The sequence below is a fragment of the Dermochelys coriacea genome, chromosome 5 (genome assembly GCF_009764565.3).
Source record: "Dermochelys coriacea isolate rDerCor1 chromosome 5, rDerCor1.pri.v4, whole genome shotgun sequence".
NCBI lineage: Eukaryota > Metazoa > Chordata > Testudines > Dermochelyidae > Dermochelys > Dermochelys coriacea.
In genome coordinates this window covers 129,527,314-129,545,380 of record NC_050072.1, presented here as the reverse complement: position 1 = coordinate 129,545,380, position 18,067 = coordinate 129,527,314, and the positions used below count along the sequence as shown (strand labels likewise).

General features: G+C 46.4%; 1 protein-coding gene across 2 annotated transcripts in view; it reads left to right on the top strand.

Moving 5' to 3' along the window:
- DGKQ (diacylglycerol kinase theta) overlaps positions 1-18,067 on the top strand; it is a 160,236-nt gene that overhangs the window by 74,604 nt on the left and 67,565 nt on the right. For both annotated transcript variants that reach the window (XR_006281247.1, XM_038403042.2), the window contains exons 5-6: positions 873-998; positions 8,392-8,545. Coding sequence is in view for 1 of the 2 variants with exons in the window: in XM_038403042.2 (XP_038258970.1) it covers positions 873-998; positions 8,392-8,545 (280 nt within the window). In the remaining variant the exon portion in view is untranslated. The remainder of the gene's footprint in view (positions 1-872; positions 999-8,391; positions 8,546-18,067) is intronic.

Here is an 18,067-nt window from a genome sequence, read left to right as displayed (position 1 = left end):
AGGGACAATTCCAGTGGAAGCAGCCTGGTAACATCCCTGCAGTCAGGGGAGGAAAGGAAGATGGGGGTTGGGGGGACTGTTAGTGGGTTACAGATTGTTGTAATAAGTCATAACTACACTGTCTCTGTTAAATCCATGATATTGAGTGTCCAGCAAAGTTATGAATTTAAGTTCCCCGGCTCGTCTTTTGAAAGGATTGTGCAGGTTTCCTTTGAGGATGAGGACTGATAGGGCAGGCATAGAGTGATAAAGTGAATTGTGAAAAGTGTTTACCCACAGGTGATGTGAGGTTTTTGTCTTTTACTGTTTTCCTGTGGTTTTTCTGCATTTTGAGCTTTTGAGCAACGTGACACACCCAAGGACACAGAGAGTTATTATAGAAGCCACACATTTCTGAGATTTCTAAACCCATTCCTCAGGCTGGCTGCTGCTTATGTCTCAGGCAAAATGTTTAACATTTGCTGCTCAGTTTCTTAATCCGTAAAATGCTAATTCTAATCTCTCTGAATATTTTGAGAACTAAGATTTGTAATGGGCTGTGAAGATGAAAAGTGCTATGTAAGTGCCAAATATTGTTCCTTATGTTGATGCATTCATTACAGAGCTAAACATTACAATGCTCAGGAAAACGGGCCAGTGAGACTTCTTTGTCCTTGATTTTCTGTGGGATTTTAATGGCCTGCTGCAAACTTGCTTACTCCATATTTCAATAGGAAAATACTTAAATATTTTATATATTAATTACATTAAATATGTGCAACATTCTGTGATGTTTTTCCTAAAGCCTTTAGGGTTAATTTTAAATTAATAATGTAGGGACATGGTTGTATTTACCATTCAGTATAATACAGTCGATTGATCCATTTTCTCAGGATACATACCATCATCATTGGAGGGAGGGAAATCTCTCGTCCAGTGCTCGTTGTGAAGTCTGCAAGAAAACCTGTGGTTCTTCAGAGGTGCTGTCTGGCATGAGGTGTGAGTGGTGTGGCATTCTGGTATGTAAATGTCATTGGGCATATCTGTGGAAATAAAAGTCTTGTTAATTTTATGTATTTAAAACTGGCCGTGAATAAGTCAGTCATTTGTTAGATGACACTCAATAAATCAGAGCGAAAGTAAGTTTGGGGTTTGTTTCCTTTAGTCTCCAAAGTGGAGGAATTTTAAAGTAAGTGGATTAAAATTAAGGAATTCTTAATGCTGTGTCTTAACAGGATTCTTTGGGGGTACTAACACTGCCTAGTTAACTGATGCTTCTTCATTCAGTACACAGCTGCTGTTTCATTTCTTGTCTTGTGCTTCTCACACATTCGGTATATTACCAGTTAGTCCTTGTATTATTGATGTGAATAGCAAAAAGTGTGACAGGGTCAGGCCAGATGGCTAAAGAAGAGTAATAGAAAGCTGATATATTAGCCCCAGGCTAAGTAGGTCCCTTTTCCCTGGGTAAGGTAACAGGGAAAGTTCCAGAACAATCAGGAACCTTCTGGAGACAATTAAGACAGGCTGATTAGAACACCTACAGCCAATCAAGAAGCAGCTAAAATCAATTAAGGCAGGCTAATCAGGGCACCTGGGTTTTAAAAAGGAGCTCACTTCAGTTTGTGGTATGTATGTGAGGAGCTGGGAACAAGAGGCACTAGGAGCTGAGAGTGAGAACGCGTACTGTTGGAGGACTGAGGTGTACAAGCATTATCAGACACCAGGAGGAAGGTTCTATGGTGAGGATAAAGAAGGTGCTGGGAGGAGGCCATGGGGAAGTAGCCCAGGGAGTTGTAGCTGTTGCACAGCTGTTCCAGGAGGCTCTCTAGACAGCTGCATTCCACATGGCCCTTGGCTGGAACCCGGAGTAGAGGGTGGGCCCGTGTTCCCCCCAAATCCTCCCAACTCCTGGTCAGACACAGGAGGAGTCGACCTGGACTGTGAGTTCAGAAAATCGGCCAAGCTGAGGGCTGCCGTGAAGCTCCAAGGCGAGCAAATCCGCCAATAAGCGCAAGACCCACCAAGGTAGAGCAGGAACTTTGTCACAACTGATGTCGGAAGTGGGATCTGGTGTCCACAGCGCGGCGGAAGAAGGAGGGTGTTTGGAAGGAAAAAAAAAAAGGGAGGGAGAGGGTCTATTTTTATTTTTTTTCACCACAATGGAGGAGGTAGTGTGGACACTGATACAAGCCATGGCTGCCAAGCAGGAGGCTACCCGTGTCCAGGCAGCCGCCCAACAGGAGGCAGTGTGGCTGCAGCAAGAGACTAATGTCCTGCTGATGGACCAGGCTGCTCAAGACCGGGCTGTGTTGCAGGAACTGGTAAACCAGGTAAAGGCCCTTACAGAGCTGAACCGCGGCCATGATGGGATGCAGATCATGCGGGCCAGCAATTGACTGCAGAAAATGACGCGGGAGGATGATGTAGAGGCATACCTCCCGGCCTTTGAGAAGACAGCCCTGCGGGAGGCTTGGCCCCAAGAACAGTGGTCTGGCATCCTCGCTCCATTCCTGTGTGGGGAGGCCCAGAAGGCCTACTATGATTTGTCTGAAGAGGCTGCAGCAGACTACCCCCAGCTGAAAGCAGAGATCCTGGCCAGATCTGGGGTAACGACCGCAGTGCGGGTCCAGCGATATCATGAGTGGATGTACCAGGAAAACAAAACCCTGCGGTCCCAATTATATGACCTCATCCATCTTGCACGAAAGTGGTTATGAACTGAGTCTTGGAGTCCGGAGGAGATACTAGAGGTTCCGGTACATGAGAGGACTACCGCCAGACCTTCAACCTTTGCGCCTGGGTAAGCCAGAATGAACCGTCGTCCTACGACGAGGTTGTTGCGCTGGTAGAAAGGCAAAGGATGGCGAGGGAGCTGACCCGACCAGTTAAGGAAGAAGCACCCCGGGTTAAACTAGCAGCACCAAGCCCTAGAGCTCGGGTGACTGGGCCACCAGGAGAACCCAGATGGAAAAAGAGAAGGCCCACCAGAAGCCACAAAGAGTCGGAGCACTGAGGAGGAAGAGGATCATGATGTTAGACTACCCAAACCAAGAAACCAGGGAATGCGTAGGGCTCCATACAGATGTTACGCCTGCGGGGAGTGGTGACACATAGCTGCACAGTGTCCCAATGCCGAGGAGCCTATGCAGTGTAACCTGGGGAACTGAGAAGACTCATGCTCCCTAATCCACCTTGTGGGGGTCTTACTAACCCCACATATGTACACTAGACCAGTGAAGCTAAACGGGATAGAGACCACAGCATTGGTTGATTCGGGGAGATCTATCACGCTTGTCTCAGGGAAGCTCGTGAAGCATAGTCAGCTGCTGTGGGCTAAGCGTACGGGGATAACATGCGTCCATGGGACAGTTGGTTATTACCCCACCATCCCAGTAAAAATTGAGATTCAGGGGAACACTACTGAGGTTAGCAGCAAGTGTAGTCCCTAAACTCCCATACCCAGTGCTCATAGGGAGGGACTTCCCAGAGTTTGGAGACTTACTCCCGGTAGGGGAATTGGAGAAAGGGGGAAGCCCTGAAAGTAGTGAGGCATCCACAGTAAACCGTCAACCCCCAACCGTCTCTGAAATATCCCCAGATTTGTTCTCCACTCTCAGACAGCGTAGAAAGACAAAAAGGGAAAGAAGGGCAGCTAAGGCCTTGGGAGCCTGAATACTGGCCCAAAGCCAGAGGATTGCTTTCGTAGATAGGCGGACCCGAGCAGCTGAAAAGGAGACCACCCAGGAGCGAGACGCACCCGAGTCTGACCCACACCCTAACACCTCTGAACCAGTAGAGGCAACAGAGACTGGCCCCCTAGATCTCGGGCAGATTAGCCCCAGGAGAGGAAATTTTGGATGGGACCAGGCTAAAGACCCAAGGTATGACAACATTAGGAAGGAGATGACCGAAATAGATGGGGTCCCCGTGGAAGGGAAAACCCAGGGACCAGGACCCTACTTCATAATGAAGAAGAATCTCTTATACCGGGTTGCACCAGTACAGGGGCAGAAGGTACAGCAGATCCTAATACCTCAAAAACACCAGAATACTGTATTAAGTCTGGCCCATAGTCATCTTTTTGGGGGGCATTTGGGGGTAGAGAAAACCCTGGCATGGGTCCTTCTTCTGGCCCGGAGTACATGAAGAAGTGCGAAGATACTGCGTGTCCTGCCCAAAGTGTCAGCTGCACCGTCCCCGTCCCCACTTGAGGGCATCATTAGTACCCCTTCCCATCATAGAGGTCCCCTTCGAGTGAATAGCCATGGATCTAGTGGGACCCCTGGAGAAGACAGCCTGGGGCCACCAATTTATACTTGTCGTTCTGGATTATGCTACTCGCTACCCAGAAGCCGTCTTCTGTGGAACACAGCCTCTAAAATGATAGCTAAAGAGTTGGTGGGGATCTTTGCCTGAGTGGGGCTACCAAAGGAGATATTAACAGACCAAAGTACCCCATTTATGTCGAAGCTAATGAAGGATCTCTGTACACTGCTCCATATACATACCCTGAGAACTTCAGTCTATCATCTGCAGACTGATGGGCTGGTAGAAAGGTTTAACTGAAACCTCAAGGCAATGATAAGGAAAGTGGTAAGTCGAGACAGAAAGGATTGGGACACCCTAATACCCTACCTTATGTTTGCAATCCGGGAGGTACCTCAGGGCTCAACTGGGTTTTCCCCCTTTGAATTATTATATGGACGTCACCCCCGTGGCATACTAGATATTGCAAAAGAAATCTGGGAAGAGGAACCCAATGAGGGGAGAAATATAATTTACCATGTGTTGTGAATGCGAGAACGGATAGCCTGGGTCACCCCTATTGTATGGGAACATTTGGAAAAGGTGCAGGAGGCTCAGTGAACCCATTACAATCACCAGGCAAAAGTCCAACAGTTCCAACCAGGGTATCGGGTGATGGTGTTGGTACCCACGGCAGAAAGCAAGCTTTTGGCCCAATGGCAGGGGTCCTATGAGGTGGTTGAACCCGTGGGGGAAGTAACCTACAAGGTGCGGCAGCCAGGACACCGGAAACAAGAACAAATTTATCACATTAACCTCTTAAAGCCTTGGCGCCAGCGAGAGGCATGTGTACTGGCCTAAGAGACCCCTATCCAGGGAAATAATATGCAGGAGCGGATCAGGATATCCACTGATCTGACACCAAACAAGAAGAAGGAGGTAATTGAGATGATCAGCTGATACCAGGACATGTTTTCAACCAAACCAGGCCGGACCACCAAAGCATATCACTACATTATCACAGACCCTGGGGCAAAGGTAACTTTAAGGCCCTATTGGGTCCCAGCAGCAAAAAGGGAGGAGCTCAAGGCAGAGGTAAAAAGGATGTTGGAGCTGGGAGTGATCGAAGAGTCCCACAGTCGGTGGTCAAGCCCGATTGTGTTGGTGCCCAAACCCGATGGCACCACTAGGTTTTGTAATGACTTTCGCCGGCTGAATGAGAGATCCAAATTCGATGCATACTCCATACCCCGTATCGATGAGTTAGTTGACCGCCGGGGCAATGCCCGATTTTTGACCACCCTTGATTTAACCCTTGATCCTTGCCAAGAATGCGAAAGAAAAGACGGCATTCTCTATACCAGAGGGTCTGTTTAAATATACTGTTGTTCCTTTTGGACTGCATGGGGCGCCTGCCACCTTCCAGCGTCTTATGGACAAGCTCCTATGGCCCCATACCAGTTATGTAGCGGCATACCTGGATGATGTAATTATTCACACCCCTGACTAGGAAACCCACTTAGGAAAGGTGGAAGCAATTCTGGACACGCTAAGACACGCTCACAGCCAACTCAGCCAAATGTGCTGTAGGGCTAGCCGAGGCTAAATACCTTGGCTACATTGTAGCAAGGGGCATGGTCAAGCCCCAACTAAGCAAACTAGTGGCTATCCAAAATTGGCCCCGGCCGAATCAGAAAAAGCGGGCATTCGTGGGTGTGGTGGGGTACTACCGACGATTTATTCCCCATTTTGCTACCAGAGTGAGTCCCCTGACAGACCTGATAAAAGCCCGGGGTCCAGACACGGTGAAGTGGACAGATGCCGCAGAGAAAGCATTCATGGATCTACAGACAGCCCTCTGCAGTAACCCCGTGCTTATAGCCCCAGACTTCAACAAAGAATTCATTTTACAAACAGATGCATCTGAAGTAGGATTGGGAGCTGTCCTATCGCAGATGGTCAGAGATGAAGAACACCCAATCCTCTACCTGAGCAGAAAACTCCTCCCGAGAGAGCAGAAGTATGCCGTGGTTGAAAGAGAGTGCCTAGCTGTGAAATGAACCATGGAAACACTAAGTTATTACCTTCTGGGACAATGGTTTACCCTTGTGACCGACCGTGCACCTCTCCAGTGGATGCAGCAAAATAAAGAGAAGAACGCAAGGGTGACCAGATGGTTCCTGTCCCTACAACCTTTCAAATTAACCATACAACACCGGGCTGGAAGCCACCATGGCAGTGCAGATGGCTTGTCACAAGTACACTGCCTGATGTCGCAAGTTGCCCAACCCCATAGTGTTGAGCAGAGCGGGGGGATATGTGACAAGGTCGGTCCAGATGGCTATAGGAGAGTAAAAGAAGGCAGATATATTAGCCCCAGGCTAAGTAGGTCCCTTTTCCCTGGGTAAGGTAACAGGGAAGGTTCCAGAACAATCAGGAACCTTCTGGAGACAATTAAGACAGGCTGATTAGAACACTTGCAGCCAATCAAGAAGCTGCTAGAATCAATTAAGGCAGGCTAATCAGGGCACCTGGGTTTTAAAAAGGAGCTCACTTCAGTTTGTGGTGTGCATGTGAGGAGCTGGGAGCAAGAGGCACTAGGAGCTGAGAGTGAGAACGTGGACTGTTGGAGGACTGAGGTGTACAAGCATTATCAGACACCAGGAGGAAGGTCCTATGGTGAGGATAAAGAAGGTGTTGGGAGGAGGCCATGGGGAAGTAGCTCAGGGAGTTGTAGCTGTCGCACAGCTGTTCCAGGAGGCACTCTAGACAGCTGCATTCCACAGGGCCCTGGGCTGGAACCTGGAGTAGAGGGCGGGCTCAGGTTCCCCCTAAATCCTCCCAACTCCTGGTCAGACACAGGAGGAGTCGACTTGGACTGTGGGTTCAGAAAAACAGCCAAGCTGAGGGCTGCTGTGAAGCTCCAAGGCTAGCAGACCCACCAAGGTAGAGTAGGAACTTTGTCACAAAAGAAACAAAGATTTATGCTGCTAACATAGAATCCCTTCTTCTAACCTGCTCATGTTCCCTTTCAGCATGGAATGTTTTTGAACCCTGGAGATTGTTCCCAACGTTTCTGAACGTGTATTTGATTTTGTGGTCATCCCTTTGTACTGCTAATGTTTTATTCCCATACAACATAAAAGTATCCTATCTTTATATGCTCTCTCTCATTCAGAAGGGAGCCAAAACTCGTTAGAGACTTAAAACTGATATAGAACCTACTGTGTAGATAAGGGTCACTGAATCCATCATTAGTCACCAAGAGGGTGAAATGAAGAAACAATGCCTAGAAATAACACACAAAGCGTTAGGGGATAGGAAGTGAAAAATAAATTTAATAATTAAAAACAAAAGTATTTTTGAATTGCCACACTGTCTTAAAACTTACAATAACAAACTGTATATTAAGGCTAAACAATTATTCAGTGTTTCAGGTATATTTTATTTGAATTATTTAGATGTTCAAAAATACTTTTAAAAAACAAATAACTGAAATTACACATCACTATTTTTTCTTTAAATTTTTTTATTTTTTTGCGAACTTTTTATTGGCTTTGTTCATCAGTTTGTCATATGTATTTACCGTAATCTGATTCCAAGGATAATAGATGTTCTCTAGAATAAATGCAAGGCAGAAATTTACTCAAGGGTCTGGGCTGATGACATAAGCTTCAGAAAGGACAATTCCTGAATTTAACAAGTAAAACCCCAGGAGGAAATCGCAGCCCAAACTCCCTATTGGATAACTTATTTTTTATAACACAATTGTCCATGTTTTAATCATCTTCCCACTTGTGAATACCACTAGAATGCAAAATTTATGGTTCAGATGCAGAACAATCTTACTATTGCTTCTTTACGTCAATGAATGTAAAACTTTAGATGTCAGTAGAATATAGTTTTAATATTTTAAAAAGTGTTGTCACATGTTAAGAATTCTCACTGTTATGTCAATAAAAATATAGTGAGTTAAAATCAAACCTGATATAAGTGGATGCAACTCCATTCATTGCACAGGAGATGGACCAATTTACAGTAAGTATGAATTTGTTCCAGAATGGTTTGCAAGGCCACTGCCTATTTTGTTATAGTGAGTTAATTTTTTTTTACAAGTTTAATGTCTGAGGTTTTACAAGTGTTTAATGATGTTTTTGTTTATAGGCTCATGCTTCTTGCTACATTATTGTACCACCAGAATGTACTTTTGGAAGATTAAGAAATATGATTCTTCCTCCGAATTGTGTGCGTTTAGTTTCTCGCAATTTCAGCAAAATGCACTGTTTTCGAATATCCGAGAGCCTGCAAACAGAACCAGGTAAAGACTCTGAAAATGGTATCCAATAAAGTGCTGAATATGTGGAGTTACTGTGTTTTATGTCAATATTTAACTGAATCTTTTAAAGTTGCTGATCATGTAGTATGTCTTTTTTGAGGATGTAATATTAATCTGTTAACAGCTAAGGCTGCTGCTTCTGCTACTTGATATGGATCCTAAATACAGAGCTTGCTGTGTAGAATACCAAGCCTGAATTCGTGTTTCTGCTTGACTATTTGGCATAAATTCTACTGAGTTTGACAATAAATATGTAGGCACCTTGGTTTTCTTGCTATAACATGTTCTAAAGAAAGTTTAGTTCTAACTTGCACATAACATGATCGTATATTTACAAAGGATTTACATATTTACATAGGACATTTTTTATGAAGGAGAGGACCAGTTTTTTTTTGTGAGCGAAATCATGTCTTAACCTGTAGCTTCTATTATTCCAGAGCTGAAGCAGCAGTATATCACTTCTGCATTTATAGGAAAAATAAATTTCCATATACAAGGGGAAGGTGGGGGGGGGCAGAGGAGAAAGAAACTTCATTATAAGCACCTTCTATCAAACATTTCTTACCCCCCACCTCACATACATTTAGTAACTTAACAGTTATAGGTTTCAGAGTAGCAGTCGTGTTAGTCTGTATTCGCAAAAAGAAAAGGAGGACTCGTGGCACCTTAGAGACTAACAAATTTATTTGAGCATAAGCTTTCGTGAGCTATAGCTCATTTCATCGGATACATTCAGTGGAAAATACTGTATTTGTTAGTCTCTAAGGTGCCACATGTACTCCTTTTCTTTTAACGGTTGTAGTGTATATTGTGGAAACTGTAGACCAGAGTCTTGTTTGACTAACTAGGATGCTGATGCGGATGATGTAAGCAATCATTGATATAAATGCTACTTTTATTTAGCAACTCATGTTAGTTTTTTTTATTAGTTGAAATATTTTACTTTCCCTGTTTGTAATTAAACATTTGCCCTTTCCAAGTGGAAGGAATTTAATATGTAGGATAATGTTTTGCTGCCACCTAGTGTATGTATTACTTATTTACTTTAAAAGAAAAGGAGTACTTGTGGCACCTTAGAGACTAACTAATTTATTTGAGCATAAGCTTTCGTGAGCTACAGCTCACTTCATTGGATGCATTTGGTGGAAAATACAGTGGGGAGATTTATATACACACACACACAGAGAACATGAAACAATGGATTTTATCATACACACTGTAAGGAGAGTGATCACTTAAGATGAGCCATCACAAGCCGGGGGGGGGAGGAGGAGGAGGAATACCTTTCATGGTGACAAGGTAGGCCATTTCCAGCAATTAACAAGAACGTCTGAGGAACAGCGGGAGGTGGGGGGGGGGAGAAATAACATGGGGAAATAGTTTTACTTTGTATAATGACTCATCCACTCTGTCTCTAGTCAAGCCTAAGTTAATTGTATCCAGTCTGCAAATTAATTCCAATTCAGCAGTCTCTCGCTGGAGTCTGTTTTTGAAGCTTTTTGTTGAAGGATAGCTACTCTCAGGTCTGTAATTGAGTGACCGGAGAGATAGAAGTGTTCTCCGACTGGTTTTTGAATCTTATAATTCTTGACATCTGATTTGTGTCCATTTAGTCTTTTACTTTAGTTTTCAGGAGCAAGCCTTTTCTTATGCCTTTGCCTTGTTTCTTTTTGTGCTTTAAATTTCAAACATCCAAAATGTAAACTTAACTTTTTTTCTTAAAAATTATTTTTGTACGTTAAGAATGAAAGGAAAGCTAAATACACCAAACTTTTCCAGTCTTGGGAGGTTAAAATGTTAGAAACTTGTTTCCTTGAGAGCTTCCTGAGAAGTTGGACGTTAGTTTACTGTGGTGGTATTTAACATTTGAGCGTATCTTGTGTGACGGAGCAAGGCCAGATGGCTATAGAAAAGTAGTCTTATTGGGATCCGGGAAGTGGGCGGGCGAAGCCCGTCCACTGCTAAAGGATCCCCCCCAGCCTAAAAGGGGGATCCACAGGACCTAGATGCCCAAAAAATTCCGGGGGACAACTAATAAAATAACAGGGACAGGAGTGCGGTCAAAGGGTCAAAAGAAGGGAACCGGACGGGGATACCGAGCAGAGAACCCCGGACAGCGCCCACTGCTCCTCAAAGGCGTCAAGGGAGTCAGAGGACGCCGCCCAGAGGAACTCTGCCCGGATACGTGAACGGACCGAGGATCGGAAATAGGCCGTACAGTCACAGGAGACTCCATCGGCCAACCTCCTCACTCTGGTTTTGTAGATGGCCATTTTAGCTAGGGCCAGGAGGAAGTTGACCAGGAAGCAAAGGTCGAAGAAGGTCGACCACTCCTCCCCGCTAGGCTGCAGGCAGGGAAGGAGGGCGCCAAAAGGGGTGGGCTGGACGGAGGGCAATCACGGGTTGGGGTCAGTCACCGACACAAGGTGGAAATTCCGGCTCCTCTTGGTGCACTACGGGGGGGGGGGGGGATTCAACAACATTGAGGGTGCAGTGAAGAGGGTTGTAACTAAAATGGGGAATTGCACAAGCGCATGGGAGTGGGCATGGGCACACGGAGCGAGGGGCTAAGCGGTCTGGGGGTAGAACAGGGAAACCAAGGGGCTAGCTTCAGAGGCTGGGGCGGGGCAAACAAAGGCTGCAGAAGGAAATGGGCGGGGCAGGCAAACAAATTGAAGCTAGTAAGGGGGGCTGGAGCAAAAGAGGAGGCAAAGCAAGTGGCAAATGGGGCAGGTAATAAAGGGCAAAGCTGGGGGGTAGGCAGTCCGGGGGGGGCCATGTGCACTTGCACAAGTCTTTTTTAGCTTGCTGCTGCTTCTGGCCCAAAGGGTGGAAATAGGGCGTGGCAAGCCAAGCAAGCAGCTGAGTCCAGAGGCAGGAGCTGAGGCAGATGGTATACAGCCAGTGGGGGTGGTGGAGGGGGCAGCGGTGGTGGTAATGGTGGGGGTTGGGGGGGACACACAGATGGATCGGGGGGCAGCTCCACGCCACACCCCCCGTGTCCCACAAACACAGTCAAAACCCCCACCACAAGAGCACAGTTTGAAAATTACTCAGTCTTAGGGTCCCCTCCACGGTGGTCTGCAAAGTCTCTAGGTGCTGCCCCACTGGCAGATGATCCTCTTCTTCTCCTCCTCGGGCTTCAGCAGCTCCAGGCAGCGGCCTCTGCAGCAGCAGCAGCAGCAGCTCCAGGAACTCCAGGTGGTAGTCCAGGCAGGCAGAATGGACCTCTCTCAGGTGGTGGTGGTGGTATCCACAACAGCAGTGGCTGGGGTTCCTCACTCCTCCTCTCTGGGGAGTGGGCTAGCAGCCCCCACCCCACCCCAGGGCTGCAGTTGGAGCAGTAGTAGCACCCAAGAGTGGGGGGTCCAGCAACCAGGTAGCAGAGAATGGGGTGGGGGGTGTCTGGCCCAGGCAGGGGAGCAGCTGGAGCAGCAGGGAGAGCTTAGGGCCTAGCAGCAGCAGGAGTAGCAGCTTCCCACCTCCCTCCAAGCTAGAAGGCTATGGGAGAGCAGTGGGAGGGAGAGAGAGAGTTGCTCCAGGCTAAACAAATCACTGGTACCAGGATCAGTGAAATGGAAGCTGCTCCAGGTCAATTAAGACACCTGGGGCCAATTAAGAACTTTCCAGAAGGCAGGGAGAAGGCTAGGTTGATTGGGACACCTGAAGCCAATCAGAGGCTGGCTGAAACTAGTTAAAAGCCTCCCTGTTAGTCAGGCGGGTGTGCATGTCAGGAGCTGTGGGAGGAAGTTGCGCTGTTGGAGAGGCTGAGTAGTAAACACCATATCAGGTGCAAGGAAGAGGCCCTGAGGTAAGGGTAAAGTGGAGCTTGAGGAAGTGAGGGCTGCTGTGGGGGAAGTAGCCCAGGAAATTGTACATGTAATGTTTCTAAAAGGTCAGCTATCATAGCTGATACTATTAGGGTCCCTGGGCTGGAGCCCGGAGTAGAGGGGGGGCCCGGGCTCCCCGGCCCCCACCCCCTGATTAATCACTGAGACTGGGAGACAACAGAGACTGTGCAAGGAACGATAACTTCTCCTCACCTCCCTCGCTGGCTTATGATGAAAATGGCTCAGTAGACTGTGACCCTTGTCTCTAGAGAGAGAAGGGTTACATGCAGGGTCACAGTGAGCCTCTGAGGCTAGCGAAATCTGCCAGGAAACGCAGGACCCACGGAGGCAAGGACAGAGCTTTGTCACACTTGGTACTTATGAAGATAGATATTTAATAGCTATCACTAGAGAAAGTCATCTGTAATACATGCACAAGCTGTAATATTCCCAGCGTCTTTGGTAATGGACCTCAGTCCTGACCTACGCTCTCCCAGCTATCGGAGCCTCTCTTGAGCAGAGACAAGCTAGTTTTTAGTGGACATTTATCTATATTACAAAAACCATGCAGTGAAACATAACTGGTAAAGAGCATCCAACCTAGATTCACTTATGACTTAAAGTGACCTGCAAATGTGTGGTTTTTAATAACTGGTTTTGTACCCTTTGTTGCTTTTTTATGAAGTGCATAAAGTGCTGGAAAATTGAGTGGTTTTAATGGTTTTTTCGTACTTGTTTTTTATTTTAGAAATATCAGGATTGTTTACTCGACCTCCCTGGTTTTGCTGGAGGGCTTTTTCAAGGTCTCAGACGATGAATATTATTAGGCATTTAATCTTTAACAAAGTCTTCCGCTCTCAAAAATGTTAGTCATTAAATTGGGATGAACAAAAAACAGACTTTAAAACTGTCTGATTAAAAATCCTCTAGTTCAATATTCTATACTTTTCCTCTTGTGAGGTCATTCTTTCAGGATGTCTTCATACATCATTTAAAAAAACAAACCACAAGTTTAATATTCATTGTTCCTTATTTGCAGGTCATCTTTAAGTGAAATTTGAACCCAGATCTCTGTGGAGGAAAGACTAGTACGTTAACAATTGCCGCTTCTAGTCACTAGTTTTGTTACATTAAGTGACAGACAAAGGTTTTTTCCATTTTAGTACTTAGGATTATATATGCTCATCATATGAAGTTGCATTACCCAAATTCAAGTTGCCTGAGTACATTTTAACAGGGTACATTTCATGTCATTAAATCTGCATATTCAAATCGCAGAATGCGGAACATCCAAGAACCAACAGTGAGGCCACCATCACAGCACCAGACCTGAAAGCCGCTTTCCTTTGGCAGGGGGCAGGTGTTAGTAGTAACTGAACTTGGATATGAACTTTATGGATGATTCCTTTAACTCTCATAAGTGAAACCAAAACACAAACTTTAGGGTGTTTGAAATTCAGATCCATGTTTTGCAGCTCCAGCCCATGTAGACAAAGGATATATAGTCAGGCTCTGAAAAGTGTCTTCTATAAAGATATCACCCAGCTGCCAGGATTCTCTCTCTTGGGTCTTGGCTCCCTAGCACGAGATTGGTAGAGCTCCCCAGGCTTCGAAAGACTTTTGATCACTGAGGTGGCAGTTGCGCTGTTGAGAGCGAGCGAGCCAATCGCCCTCCCCTCTCAGGTTGCGCGCCGCCTGCTAACCTGAACAGCTGCCTTGGACCTCACCGGACATTTCTTCTTGGCTGGTCAGCAAAGGAGCTATACTTCTGCCGTTGCTGCTTCAGCTCTTCTCCCCAGACTTTCTGAAACGCGGCAGTAGAGTGCCTGCCATTCAGTCAGGCCTGGCTCTCCGGAACAATGGCCATGGGAGGGCTTTTGCTGGAAGCATTTTGGTCAGCGTGTCAGCCCCTATTTTTCTCTGAACACTTTGGTGCCTTGATGGTACTTTCCTGTCAGTGTGTGGGGCTCAGGGCATTGTCTTGGTGCTCTTCACCCTGGAATGCAGCATTGTGCTGCCTGCCTTAGGGCTTTGGCACCTCTATGGTTAGAGCTCTTCCCACAGCCCTGAGCACAACTCTCAGGTCCTACCCTCCACTGGAGATAACATGTTTGGGGAGCAGGTGGAAGTGTCATCACTGAGTGCCAAGGAGACAGTTGTCACTCTGCACTTTTGGACCTTTAACTTGTCTCTCAGATCCCTTCTTCCAGGAAGGCTAAGGAATCTGCTTTGGAAACTGGCTTTTGCATCAACTCAGTACCCCACTGAACAGAGCACTCTGCATCAACACCAGTCATGGAATGGTCCCACACTCCCTGTCAGCGAGCACCAAGGACTGAAGGGTTTGTGAAAGGATCCCGTGTGTGTACAGCCATGGTAGCTGGTCAGGACCTTCCTGACTGAGGAGGCTGGGAGCTGCCTATCTGGTCAAGGAAAAATTCAAGATAATCACTCTGGGATCTGCCTTCCCTAGAGAAGGGGGACTGGCTATGTGCTGTGGGTCTTTCTAAGGCTCGTGTGCATATTATGGGCATTTCTGAAACACTGGTGATGTCTGTTTTGTTACAGGAGAGCCGCACTGCTAGTTCCTTGTTTAGCCTTCAGGGAAGGATGGTCATTAAATGCTTGGGAATAGTTGGGGCCACTTTGCCAGGCTTGCAGTGAAGTGTTCCTTCATTGGTTCATGATGGAGGACCTCATTCAGTTGGGTGTCAGATCAGCTTGTGTCACCACTGGAGTGTGGGAGTCACCAGAGTTTGTGGTAACTCAGCCAAAACCTCAACTCATCGCAGACTGACCATTGGAATGTGTACGAGCCCTGCTACCCAGCTCATTTCCAGCCTTCCTGCCAGGGGTCAGGTGTGATACATCACCCATCTGATGGGGTGCAATGGTCAGAATCAGGAGGCAGCAACTCACCCCATGTTGCAAATGCTGGCTCTCCTGGCCAACACCTGTAGCACATCTCCACATTGAGTTTAACCTCTCTGGAGCTGAGACACCAGAGGAAGCACAAGTAATACAGGGACTTTTTACACTGCCCCTGAATAACAGAGAACCTCTGGGCAAGTCTGACTTGGTGACTGACTGTCCAGGAACAGTTTTCAATGAGGAATTCCAAACACTACCTCCGTAACTCGTAGTGGCCATAGCTATCTCCTGCGTAGTCTAGGGAGCTCACACAGTGGAACTCTACACCAAGGGAATTTGTTCTCTCCAGCAGTAGCCATTCACCAGTTACTTTGATAAGGTCAGTCATGTATCTGCTAAGGACGGTCAGAGACCTAGTATTCCAAAAGGAGGCCCTAAGTCAAATAGGCAATCTGTGTATTGGGAAAGCCTTTGGGAGGCCAGAGTGGGCGTTTTCTCACTAGTTATTCCTCCTCATCATAGATCTAGCAAGGAAGGACCACATGATCACAGTCAGCTTGAGTTGACCTGTGTCGCATCCTTCTGAAGGTCTTCTGGATTGGGGAGTGGCTGCTCTGATCACCCCTTCCTCCAGTGTGGATGCTGGAGGTGAGTTGCATCACCTCCAACCTAAACAAGAATCTTCCAGTCTTTTATTACTACTACTACTAAAAGATACCTTCCCCATTTGCTGACGGAGGATGGTGCTATATGTTTTTCCACTGACACCTCTTGTATCAAGATCTGTTCAAAGCTCAAGAGTGACGGAATTTCAGTTATCATAACAGCACCATATTGGCCCAGGCAAGAGTGGTTTTCAACGCAGTTTTACATGGTAAAAGCTGCTCCCCTCAGGATGAGTCTCTGGCCTCAGATCATCATTTGAGACCATGGTGTCACAGTGCATCCCAAATCCAGAGCCAGCTGCCTGGCCCCCGGTAGGAACATACCTGCCAACACAGTCTGCTATATGAAGGTAGATATTAAATTGCTTAAACGTTATATAAAATCCTGTGCAAACTCCTTGTTGACAGTACAGAGCCTTCCTGCTCATTTCCCTTGGCGTGGGTAACAGGCCCAGGAATACGGGGTATAGATACCAGCTCAGCTGCCACTGAACTTGAGGACAGACCGGTGTAGGGGCTATGGCAAGTGGTGGGCACAGAGAGCTATTCCCAACTCTTTTCCTCCAGGGGAGAGTGGTATTTGCAGGCTGTTGTTGGTGACTGTGGGGATGTCTCTCCTTCCATCCCTATTGTTCCCTTTCAGTCTGGAAAGCTCCTTTTGAACCACCTGGTTCCTAGGAGTTTTAATATTTTATGTGAATGGCCATTTCAGTGGTGGTAGCGACTGTATCTGAGTGAGCAAGCCTCAGGGCCCTGAAAGCATTCCTTCCTGTCTATACCAAATTGCCTAAGGATAAGCTGGTGCTATAAACTCATTTGAGGCTCCTCTCTAGAGGTGATCAAGTTTCACCTTAATGATCCTGTTCTCTCTAGTCTGTTTCCCATGTCTAAATGCCCATCTCCTCTAAATCCTTGAGGTTCAGAGGTCCTTAGATCTTTAACTAGAGCTGACTAATGCCTTAGAAAGACCAAAACACTTTTTCATTTTGCACCGACTTGATAAGCAGCCCTTTCTAACTGTTTGCTTTTTGCATGGCTGTGATGTGGCTGGCCTGTCAAGGCTTGATCACAGCAAAGAATATTTCCATCCCAGACATACATAAGGCAGGCTCGATACACATTCTGTGCTTTCGCAAAGCGTTTTTGCTTGGAGTCCAGAAGGAATTCTCTTTTAGGGTCTCCATGTTCCAGAATTCCTTTCCAAGAGAGAAAGTCTAAGCTCTCTTTTATTTCTTTGGAGTTGTCCTGTATTGATGCTATACAGTTTTTCGAGTCTTGGTTCTAATTAATCGTGCAGGATGCTATTGTTGTTACTTATGGTGGTGACGGGCAAATGTCGGATCTCTCCTTTATTTAAAAACCATAATCTTCGAAACACCATTGCTGGTAACACTGTTGGCATTGGCCTTTGGTATGGTGATTAATTTTGTATTGATTTTTATATAATAAAACCAAACAATGGAAAGGCCAAAAAGGCAAATGACTTATAGCTTGTATATGTTCCAGAATGTCATATAGAATCATAGAATATCAGGGTTGGAAGGGACCCCAGAAGGTCATCTAGTCCAACCCCCTGCTCAAAGCAGGACCAAGTCCCAGTTAAATCATCCCAGCTAGGGCTTTGTCAAGCCTGACCTTAAAAACCTCTAAGGAAGGAGATTCTACCACCTCCCTAGGTAACGCATTCCAGTGTTTCACCACCCTCTTAGTGAAAAAGTTTTTCCTAATATCCAATCTAAACCTCCCCCATTGCAACTTGAGACCATTACTCCTCGTTCTGTCATCTGCTACCATTGAGAACAGTCTAGAGCCATCCTCTTTGAAACCCCCTTTCAGGTAGTTGAAAGCAGCTATCAAATCCCCCCTCATTCTTCTCTTCTCCAGACTAAACAATCCCAGCTCCCTCAGCCTCTCCTCATAAGTCATGTGCTCTAGACCCCTAATCATTTTCGTTGCCCTTCGTTGTACTCTTTCCAATTTATCCACATCCTTCCTGTAGTGTGGGGCCCCAAACTGGACACAGTACTCCAGATGAGGCCTCACCAGTGTCGAATAGAGGGGAACGATCACGTCCCTCGATCTGCTCGCTATGCCCCTACTTATACAACCCAAAATGCCATTGGCCTTCTTGGCAACAA